This window comes from Microplitis demolitor, chromosome 7, assembly GCF_026212275.2.
Source record: "Microplitis demolitor isolate Queensland-Clemson2020A chromosome 7, iyMicDemo2.1a, whole genome shotgun sequence".
NCBI lineage: Eukaryota > Metazoa > Arthropoda > Insecta > Hymenoptera > Braconidae > Microplitis > Microplitis demolitor.
In genome coordinates, this window is record NC_068551.1 from 13,900,902 (window position 1) to 13,913,118 (window position 12,217).

Sequence of the window (12,217 nt, forward strand, 5' to 3'; positions counted from 1 at the left end):
CAAAATCGATTGATTAGTTCAAAAAATATCGGCGTTGAAAAGTTAAAAAAATAACATTTAATGTTATTTTTTCCGGATAAATCATAATATAACGTACTAAAATGTGCCTGATATCATACCAACTCATCTTTTTTATGGTTTCTTTTGATCATATAATGTCATCGAACTTGGTTTTTAGTTTAAATCATATTATCAACAATAAAATCGATAAAACGTAGTTTTTAATATTTTTATCGGATATTTCATATTTTATTGTTTCTTACATGAGTCAAAACTTATTTAAATCTTGATTTTGATCCCTGATATTGATTTCTGCCTCAATTCACTTATTTTACTGAACATAATCAGGAACTAAATTTTAAACACCGCTTCATTGATGATTTTCGATTCTTAAATTTTCAAACTTCAGCATAACAGGTCACTTGTTAGAGCTTGAAAAGATCGTAAAAAAACAATTGCATGTGATAGCATTTTTGAGCTTGAAGAGCTCGAAAATATATCTACACTAATGTTTTCGAGCTCTTTGAGGTCGAAAAAAGCGGGAAGTTTTGGGGCTGGCCCGCAGAGTCAACGGACGCCCAGATTTTTTTTTTTTTCATTCAATCACTTGTAGGTGAATATAATCGTATATGTAGCAGACTTTAGACAAATTTTAAATTATTAATAAATAGAGTAAGGTTAAAGTCCCTATACCCGCTCAGTACCATTAGTCGCTCACTTTAACTGTATAAGGCGTTTTTTTTATCATTTTTATAAAAAAAACTACAACTAAAAATATTATTATTGATAAATAATTATTGGTGAGTCTAAATATATTAAAATATTATGAATCAAACTATTTTATAATAGATTATACATTTAAATTAAATGACTGTTTTAAAAATCACGCATAGCTGGGCATTTTTTACTTTAGCGTTCCTTCGTTAGATTAAATGTAGGTTACGTCCAATTTTTTCAGAATTGTTATAACTATATCTTATTAAATACATTTTTAAAATTTATGAAATTTTATAATATGAAAGAATCAAGTAATATAATTTATAATTTTTTTTCTAAATCAATAAACTTATCATAGTTTAATTGATATTGTCTTCGAGCGACTATAGGGCCATGTGTTGATTGAATAATGGTACATGACAACTTTTAGTGAGTAACTATGGATACACTCAAGGACCTTATTTAAAAAATTAATAATAATTAATTATCAACATTATTCTTCAAATTAAAATTTTATTCTAATACTCAAAACTTCAAAAAATAACTATAAAAAAAATATGGTTTTTCATTTTATTCATTAATTTATATTGAGTGATTGAATCTCACTAGAATGAAAAGTAAGCGGGTATAGGGACTTTTACCTTAAATAATTAATAAATCTAAATTTTATACAATGCTTATTTAAAAAATTCAAATATTAATACGTGCGTTTATTATAAATATTATTTTTTAAATTATTTATTCTATTTAATTATAATTTTAAATTTGTCTGATGTCTGCTTCATTCATACTCATAGGTGAATATAGATATTTCTTGAAAAAATAGTTGACTAATTTGTATTACTTGCTTTAAAAATATACGCTGACAATTTACTTGTATTGTGTATTGATGGTTAATAAAATGGCGTGGTTATTATTTTATTAACATTAAGTCCGCTTCGTAGTAAACTGCCAGCAGAGAAATAATTAGCGCCACTCAATAGTAACTAAGTTTAAACTTTACGCAAATTCGTTGGTCGGTACATGAGAATGAGACTTTTTTTTTTACGATCTCTCTCAATTTTGTCTGAGTGTACATGAAAAGTTAGTAAAAATTAAGAGAGGATGAAACTTCACGGCCTGGGCCGTGAAAAAAAGACGGTATAGTAGAGTCCCTACAAAAGAGTCCCTTTACGGACGCCACCCAGTGCTCAAGAGTTGAACCTTTGGAGCGAGTTCAACAAAAACGAATTAAATGTCGGAAAAAATAATAATAATAAATTTGAAAACATTTTAAATAATCAAGTAATAAAAGAAAAAAATTAAAAAAAAAATTTTTTTCAAAAAAATAACTTAAAAAAAAAAAAATGAAAATTTTCAAATGAAAATTTTTGGAAAATCTTCCAAAAGTAAATTATAATTTTGATAAAAAAGATAATAGTAAATTTGAAAACTTTTCAGATAATCGAATTTTCAAATAAAATAATAATTTTTGAAAATTTCAATAACAATGTTATACAAACATAGGCAAATTATTATATCTATATGGGCATATATGTTGTTCAAGACGAACACAAATTTTTTAATTTCCAAAAATTTGAGTTAGAAAAAAGAAAAGTAAGAAAAAAATAATTGAGAACAAAATCGTATTACGAAAACTTACCTCCAAAAAATTACGGCAAGTGTTGCCCCAATAATCAACCGGGGGCTAAGAGGAAACAACTTCCCACACCTAATATCTATGAATCCTGTTTTCACAGAAATGCCAAATTGGATCCTTAGGGATCATCCAAAATCCGGGAATCGGCCGAAGAAGCTCTAAAAGCAGACCACGTTGCATGTTGAATATTGTTTTTTTTTACACAACACTGACAACTTATAGTAAATTATACTTAAAAATTATCACTGAGTTTAAATACACTTGAATACTAAATAGTAAATAACACTATAGACAAATTCACTTCAATCTAAAGATTCACAATTAAACAAAATTTTAAATAGAATAATCTAAATGTTAATGAATTTTTTTTCTCTTTGTCCGGGGTAACCGACTTCGGAAATCTTTGCAAATAAAAAAAAAAGACTTATGCCAACTCAAAAATAATAGAACGACCTTCTCTCACAGATGCTCCAAGGCGAATAACCTATTTGCATCATAAGAGAAGTAATTAGATACATAAGAATGTTTGATAAAATCGTGGAGCTACAATGCATCCACGATCAAAGCGCAAGTTTTTTTCGTACACTAGAGTGAGTGAGAGGAAAAATAATATTATTCTAATGAGAATAAAAATTATGAAGGCAAGAAATAATAAGGAAACCCCGGCGAATAAAAGATTAATATGTACTTTCAAATTATCAAATAATAAAACAGAATTCTCATGTGACATAGACACTACTAAAAATTCAAAATTCAATGTGCAAAGTAGGTTTTAGTATGGAGGATCCCAGGTCAACGATAAATTTCACAACACAGTACAAATTATTTATGATTTCAGGAACCTAAACAATTAAAAATTGTTCTTTGACAGCAACTCGAAATGATAGAATTAATTAATTTCTTCTTCAGCAAATTGAAGGAAAGATTTCCAAAAAGTATGAAAAACTTAAAATTTTTGTTTTCTCAGAAACTCGAAAATGTCACAATTTTCTCATAAAACCGAAAATTTTTCAAGAAAACAAAAAAATTTTTCAAAAATCTTAAAAAACTGAAAAATTTTCGAAAAACTGAAAAATTTAAAAACAGGCTGTATCAATTTTTTGTGTCTCCACTGTATAACTATTGGTTTTGATAGTTTTGTGTAATAGTGACGTGTAAATTTCATGAAAAATTTTTGCTCTCGCATGAACATTTAAATTTTCATAATTAAATCCCTCCGATATAAGTAATAAACGATTATTCTCGGAAAGTCCATTATTGACTGCTTGCCCGACAATATATCATTTCATAATTCTCGACTTTATTTACTAGAATTTGTTTCTAATATCCTACTTTTAAGCATTTGGACTCCTCGAACAATTTTCAGGTTGTCAACGATTCCTTATTTTTTGTTCCATGAACGCATTGAGAAATATATTCATTTTCATTTTCTCATGGAATAGCCGATGTCGACCGAAGTAGACCCCATCGTCTAACACAAAGCCCAAGGTGTTTCAACTGGTGTAAATTGTAAGTCATTTCTCTATCGCTGTATAGCTTTGAAGTTTGTTCTACAAATATATCAAGCCAATTCTGAGCACATAAAAGATAGGGATCAAGAATTTTATCTTGAAGTAAATCGTACAATGCCATAACTAATAGCATTAAATGTTGAAAGTATTTTTCCGGAAAATATTCAATTTAAGTTGGCAAACAATAAAATAGTATCCAGTTATAGAACTCCGAAGCTTTACAAAATTCAAATTCAGTTATTGCTCTTGGCAATCGGTTAAATGATTGAAGAGGTTTGATACTATTTATTAAACTATTAATTTTTTTAACATCTTTTTTTATGCTCCAAGCACCTGGCTTATTCAATAATAAATTGATATATTGCTTAACAACTCCAAAAAGTACTGAATATATATATTCAGATAGAACACACATTCCAAGATCCAGTAATGGTAGAGATGATAATATTAAAAATCCTTTAACTCCTTTAGAATGAGGTTTTTCAATAACCTCGCGGATTTCTGCTTGCCTCATCATTTAGTCACCAGTCCGTAACATTGATGAATTTACCTCAAATGGATACATACGTGTAGTTTTGTTTCCTTTCATTTTTTTGCACTTTTTAGTCATTATTTCACAGATATTACAACATAGGTACCATTATGCAGTAGAATATTTTGTAAATTAGATCTCGCTGGTGCATCTGCAATTAATAAAGGAGCTACAACGTTTGAAGAAAATTCTTCTTTGGGTTGCAGATGTACCCACGTAAAACCTTTATTTTACATTTCTTGCAATTTAGTGCGAAATGGTTGAAGGAATGTATTCATGTTTGGCTTGAAATCTGGATCATACCATAATCCTAACATTATAATAAATGATTCTCGTATATTCTCCGGTAGTTCAGCGATCCTATACATTAGAGGCCAGCAACGACTACTTGCACTCTTGACCAAAGATATTATGTCAGTATTAAATATTAAAGTTAAGTCATATTTCCCTCGGTTCTCACGAGAATTTACTCTTTTATATTCAGTGAAATCGGTTATATTACTTATTATACCCGTATTATGTGATATCGGCGATAGTGTTATTTTTGTTGCGAGATTATTCTTTTCAAAAAGATATTTTAGCTGGTCTTCGAGGTTTGATTCAAAGAAAAAATCAAAATCATTTTTAGTTATATTGCAAGAAGGACACTCCAAAACATGTTCAATTTTAATGCCAATGTAGAATAAACAATTTTTGCAATAATAGTGCTTCATAACTTCATAGGTAGGTGATATATTATCAATAAACTGCAGCAACTTCGATACCGTTTTATGCATTCTATTATCACTAGGCAATCCTACCAATTGAGTTCTTAATGCATTCTTTGAAGCAGACTTAGAAAGACGGTGCTGAATATAAAAATCTAATAAATTAAAAACGCTTTCATCCACAGTGATATTGCTATTTTCATATAGTAATATATAACTAGCATTACTTTTATCGTTATTATCTACATAACGAATTACTTCATTATTCCCATCACCAATTTCATAGTCTTCAATATTATATATTTCGTGATCACTAATAATACTGTTAGTCTCATTATCATTATTTATTTGTTCATCAAAACTATTATCATGGCATTGTTCATTATAACTACTGTCACTGTTTAGCCTATCACAACTATTATCATCGCGGATATCTCCCTCTATACAATTAATAGATTCATTATCACTAAGTTCTAGAAAAATAGATGAGTTTGGTTTTTCATCAGCAGTGACAAGTTTTTTAGCTTCCCATCTATCCAATGTTCTTACTGGAACCTATGTATACAGTAAAAAAATATTATTAAACATTGTCAACAGTATTTTTATAAATTATATTTACATTTAATTAAATTTTTTTTTGATTTGTAAAATGAAGCATATGTTAAAATTTTGATACGCACATTTACGAAATATATTTTGCGATAATTTGTTTATAAATGTGAAAAATACTCATATACTTTATACTTACTGGTGCGTTGGGATTTGTTTTGTAAATTTTGTATTTTTTCGTTTTTACTGACGGAGATCCATTTTCTAAATTTTAAAATGACATATTATTGATAGCTTTATGGATTAAATGACATAAATTTATATAAATTTAAATTGAATTTACAACAGTCATAACTTTTTTAAACCATCAAAATATTTATATACGGGTTAAGTTGTAAACAAATACATCCATTTAAATGGTTATGTCACACATATTGTATGCATACATATGATGATGAATATATTAATAGTTTGATTGCCGCGATACCCCGCCGTGACACGATTCTGAAGTTAGCAAACAGCTGTTAATTTTTAGAATTTTCTTTCTAGTAAATAAATTTTTTTTCATCCCACATCAAGGAAATTACCAAAAGTATGAACTCAATTTTTGAAAGTAATTTTTTTAACACAATTTATTCGTTAAAAAAAGTTCTGAAATTTGACAGCTATCGGCTAATTTCAGTTTAATCACCGCGTCTGAAAATTTTAATTAAACAATTTTAATCTGTGCACAAACATGTGGAATGGTTATTTTTAGGTTTAAGTTTTTTTATTTTATTGTTTTATTGCACCTTTGTACTTAGCAGTAAGTATTTTTTTCGAAAAGGTTGTAAATAAAGAGATTTAGAAAAATTCCCAAATGAACAGATGTTTTGTTAAAAGATTTCAGAAAATATTTGTATACGTGGGAGCGTAAGTATAGTTTTCTCTCGGGGCAAAAAATGTATGTTACAAGTACCCATAGTGTAAGAGCGAAGTATGACCGATGTGTGGGGTGAGAAACCCAGGTAGCAAGTAAGAACCAAATTGTATGGGACTCGAAGAGGCAGTTTCGAACTAACTTCGATGTAAGACAGACCTCTATCCTTTTGTCTCTGCAATTTTACTGCTAATAAATACACTTACATTTTAACTGCTCCGTGATCCCATAATAATAACATCTTTATCAATCTTAGTATCCCATCCTATAATCCGATACTACATACATTTTGATTGAATATATCGCAAGAAGCTGCTGAGATGGTTTATCTTATCATTTGTGATACTAACAAATCCTATTGCACAGTGGAGGATTTTGAACTTATTTATGATATCAATCAACCACCAGAAAATGACGACCATTTGCAATTTTTTTGGGGAAAACAAAAATACTCCAGAGTTATAGTTGATTTATCGTAAGCTATTTATTGTTTAAAAATTTACTATCCAAATCTTATTTTTTTGTCATGTAAATATATTATAAACTAAAATTCAAGAATCCATCAAGAGTTATTTTATTACACTTTCTAATAATTTATAATTTGTGTACAAAAAAAAAAAAATTTATCAAAACTTTATAAATATTCCAAATCCATTGTAATATTTTAGAAAATTGAAATCTAAGCGAAAACTTTTTACTTCCTCGAGTTAGTCACCACTTCCTGAAAAGCGACCACGTAAGCCTAAAAAAAGTTAGTCTTTCACTAAAAATTCAGATAATTCTGAAAGGGGAAAGCCCAAAAAAGTATATCCTACAATATCAAAAATGAATAAATAAAATATTCAAAATATTATCATAAGAATACTTATCGTTTTTTTTTTTTTTTTTTTTTTAATAATTAAGTAACTTCTAATTCAACAAAAACCTGATGATAAATCCAGATATCTCCAAAACCAAGTTAAAACAGCGATCCAAAACAATAAAAGCAATAAAAAGGAAAATGAAAGCGTGCTAGCCACTGATAATTCTAAGAAGAATCCAAGTAAAGGAGACCTTAAACTAATGGTTGAATAACAGAAAAAGATACTATCATTACGTAAAATGAAGAAATGTAATATTTTTATCTGCAACTGGCATGTATGTAACATTGCAATAATAATTAATTCTAATTTATTTAGTCCAACGCTCTACAAGTAAAAAAGCTGAAAAACCTTCTCGGGTACACTCGAAGAGATATGTTAGCTCTGATTCTGATGATAGCAGTCATCATGAAAATAGTGACGAGACTGAAATTTATGATGGACCAAACGAAAACGTTAATAATAAGATTGATTTACTGCCACCAGAAGCTGAGAAAGTTGAAACGGATGGAAATGGCAGTTCGAATTCTCAATTGTATGGAAAAGACTGTGGAGAATCGGTAAGTAATAGTTGAAGCTGTAAAGCTTATGAAGCTAAAGCACTTAAAATATATTTATTAGAATAATATTTACTATTGAAGTAAAGCAAACTTCATAGCTTTTTGCTTTTGAAATTAAAAAAAATTATGCTTAATTCAGTAAATTTAGAGAGTTTAATAACAATAATGATATAACTGATAATGTTCCGTCAATTTAACCGTTCTTTTTTGTTTCTCCACTTAGACTATTCTGTTTGTAGGGATGTGACATTGTACATAAAAAATCGATTTTTAATTAATCGTTTTTTTTTCTACGTTTGAAAAATCGATTAATAAATAATCGACTTTTCTTAAGAAAAAAATCGATTTTATAATATAAATAGGTTTTTTCTTAATTTTTCAATTAATTTCAAAATAAAGGCCATATGTATTATATCAATAGATTTATTTATTAGAAATAAACAACAGAATCAGTAAGTTCTTATATAATCAAAACAAATTAAAGTTTTTAAACAATCAAATTTTTTTTTACATTAATCAACAAAATTAAATTATTCAAATTCAAAAAACTAGATATTCGTTTTGAAATAGTAAATTCTTATAAAATCAACACAAATTAAAGTTTCAGAATAATCAAATTAAAATAAATTAACAAAATCAAATTATTCAAATAAAAAAAAAAACTAGAAATCCGTAGGCAACGAGTTCAGAAATAACAGCTTAGGTAAGCGTTTGGATAATATTCGGCTCCTGGTCTTCGTTAATATAGCGCCAGCTTTCGAGAACAATCTCTCTGCTGGAGCCGAAAAAAACGGTACCAATAGGTGCTTACACGCCAAATTTGTGAGTTTGGGATAAGCTCCCTCATAGCTTTTCCAGTATTCTAAAGCGTCTTCTTTTAATCCTATTAGAGGCGCAGCTGTGTACAAGCTCAATTCTGATGTCTGAATGTGACTTCGACTGGTTCTCATAGTCTCCAACAACAGCTTGTGGTGAGTTCCCCAAATGTCATCATTATCGACATCATCAGCGGCCGAAGTTATTAACAGTGGGCAATCTTCAGGTTCTCGGTTTTCATCAATGGATCGTTTAATGTAGTTCATAGTTCTTGCCAAAGATGCTCCGTCATCAAGGTGTAATTTTTTAAAACGAGGATCGAAAAATGTTGCAGTATTAAATAAATGAACTTTTTATATGTGCTTAAGTCTTTTCTTAAATTCATTTATAATTGAATTTTTTAATTAAATGGCCAAATCATGCGATAGATCTGTTTTTTCCAAAAACTATTTCAAGCACATTATAATGGGAATAGCTTTACTTGCGCTAACATATTTTTCAGAGCACATCTCCTCGCTTGCTTTTTCAAACGGTTTGAGAATTTTTACGACCTCTTTCAGTACAGCAATTTCACTAGCTTGAATCATAGGAGAAGCATTAGGGTAATTCAACAAAATGCCGCCCACTGCCCCAATCATAGCTATAAACCTTTCAAGCATATGCAATTGTGAATTCCACCGCGTTGAAACATCTCCTACCAGGTGTTTAATTTTTCCTTCTGGTACATTTTCAGGCTTTTGAGAATTTCTCAATTGGTCTGCAGCAACTCCGCTCTGATGGAACCATTGTACAATTCTGCGAATTTTATCAATGAATATTTTTATTTCATTCACCGTGACCGAATTTTGCACAACAAGGTTTAATGTGTGGGCTATGCAACGAATATGCTTTGCTCTTCCAAATGCTATATCAATGGCTTTTACTATATTTGCACCATTGTCTGTAGTGATGGCCACTATTTTTTCATCAGGAATTTCCCAATTTTCACAAATATTTTCAATGGTGGTTGATAAATATTCGGCGGTATGACTCTCCGAAAGCGGCTCACAAGCTATATTGAAAGAAACAACCTTATAATTTTTGATAAAATGGATAGTCACTCCCAGATAGCTCTTTATTTGTAAATCCTTCCATTCGTCAATCGTTAAACATATATTGGTAACTGATTGTAACTTTTTGATAATAATAGCTTTTTTTTCCTCGTATTTTCCATCAATGATGTTGGTTATCGTTTTGCGACATGGTAGTTCATATAATGGAGCAAGTAATTTGATCAATTTTCCAAACCCTTCTCCTTCGACCACGCTGAAGGAAAGATTGTCGCGGTGTATCAGTTCTGCTATAGCATCTGTAATTTGTTTGTCTTTTGAACCCCCTGATCCAAATTCCAATATTTTTGAGAATGATGCTTCTATGCCTATTTTTTGTCGTTAAGGAGTTGAAGACCGTACAGGATCTTCAATTTAAGATGTGGAAGTAGTCGGTATCATAATCACAGATTCTTTAGAACGTGTAGATGTCGATTGCTTAGGAAACAAGTCTGCAATTAATTCTTCCTGCGAATTGTTTCCCGACTTGACAGCATGATCCTACAACAAAATTAAATTGGTTAAGAATATCCTTTATCATATTATAGCCACTAAACTAAAAGAATATTTCTAATAATTTAAGCCAATCAAAATAAAACTAAATTTTGACTTGATCAGCCACTGTTTACATCGTAAATCGATTTGATATCTGAATCGGTTAATATATTTTCCGATTTGCATCCGCCCAACCCTAAACTCCAACTGTCAAAATGAAAACTTTGACATGTCAATTGTCAATAATCTTAATGTTCGGGCGGGCATTACCTATAAAAATATAATATAGTCCTGACTGGCCCTGATTTATCATTTGGTTGGTTCCTGGTTACCATGTTACCATGTCGCAAAACGATAACCAGCTACGAAAATGTTGTGCTATGGCAAATAGTGTTCTTATTATAATTATTTATTAGAAAACAAATCATTGACGAATCAGTATTTGTTTAGAAAGTGATCCAGTTTCTTTGTAATTAATAATTTTAATTAAATCCAATTTGTAGGTACTTACCTCTTTATTTTCAATACTAATGACACCAGAGTGTTTCCTTTCCATGTGCTGTTTTAAATTGGTAGTATTACTGCACGTTTTCAAAATTTTAGGGCAATATTTACATTTAGCATTGCCATTGCCAGATTTATTGTCAATATTAAAATATTGATGCCACCTACTTGTCGTTCTTTTAGTCGTAGACATTGTTAAAAACGAGACTTTTAAAACACTAAAAACTTTTTGTCACGAAAACCTTTTAAATTGTTTAAAAATTGAAGTTTCAGCAACGAATAATGAATGACATATCAAACGAATGTTGGTAAAATAGTACAGTTCATCGTTTAACTCCATCTAGTGAATGTTTGATTAAATGAATCAACTAAACTGTTTCAAAAGCACAGAAGGAATGCCATCATAGATGCACAGATAGCGTTAATATAATATTATGGAGCTATGATAGTATTCTTTAGCAGTTCGTGTTCCGGGCTCCGAGCCAGAAGACCAAACGTAATATCGGGGTGCATTTATATAAAAAATCGATTATAAATTAAAAAAAAATCACGTTGTAAAATCGATTTCTACTTTATAATAATCCTTTTTTAATCGATTATTTCCATAATCGATTATTTTTTCACATTCCTTTCTGTTTGTTGCGTAATTATCAAATGTTCGCACCAGAATATTTGGTAACTCCGCGCTCTACTCTATCATGTGATATCCTATCACGGTTCGTATGAGCGTCTAAAGCGACACCGCGTAGAGTATGAGATAAACGCAATCGCGCGGGATTATTTAAAACGTATCAATCTAATAATATATAATTTAATACCTAATTTAATAATATAATATATATCCTATCGTATTTTAGTTGTAACATTATATTTTTGAGAATTTCCAAACCATTTATTTAAGCTAGGCCTGGTCACTTAAGAAATTCCTTATTCTCCGAGATCATAAAATTGTAAGATCTCGGGAAAACTCACGGTCTTGGGAAACTTATTTTCCCTAAGTCTGTCCTTTTATTTAGAAGATGGAATTTGTTCTAAACGTAAGCTTTTTTTTTTTGTAAACGTAAAAAATTTATAAATATCGTCACTATAGTACCTAAGATAGAAAAAGTTAAGTCAGTTAGAGAGCCCAATAAACTTGGGAAACTCTAACGTCGGTAAAAAGGCAAGTCCTTTGTCATAAAACATCGCACCCTGGGAAAAACCTTTAACCACGCTGGATAACAGCGCAGCTGCAGAGTGGACGAAGCCGGTGGTCAAGAGGATACCTGATTCTGCCGCTCACGTGATATCAGATGGACCAGCCCCTGGGACGGACCCAAC

General features: G+C 29.9%; 1 protein-coding gene across 1 annotated transcript; it reads right to left on the bottom strand.

Annotated features, from left to right (window-relative positions):
- Positions 1–8,656: 8,656 nt before the first annotated feature.
- Positions 8,657–11,090, bottom strand: LOC106693911 (E3 SUMO-protein ligase ZBED1-like). The gene is made up of 4 exons (XM_014443475.1): positions 10,905–11,090; positions 10,307–10,399; positions 9,292–9,880; positions 8,657–9,159 (listed from the first exon to the last, which is right to left on the bottom strand). The coding sequence occupies exons 1-4, from the start codon at positions 11,088–11,090 to the stop codon at positions 8,657–8,659; spliced, it is 1,371 nt and encodes a 456-aa protein (XP_014298961.1).
- Between the last annotated feature and the right edge of the window lie 1,127 nt (positions 11,091–12,217).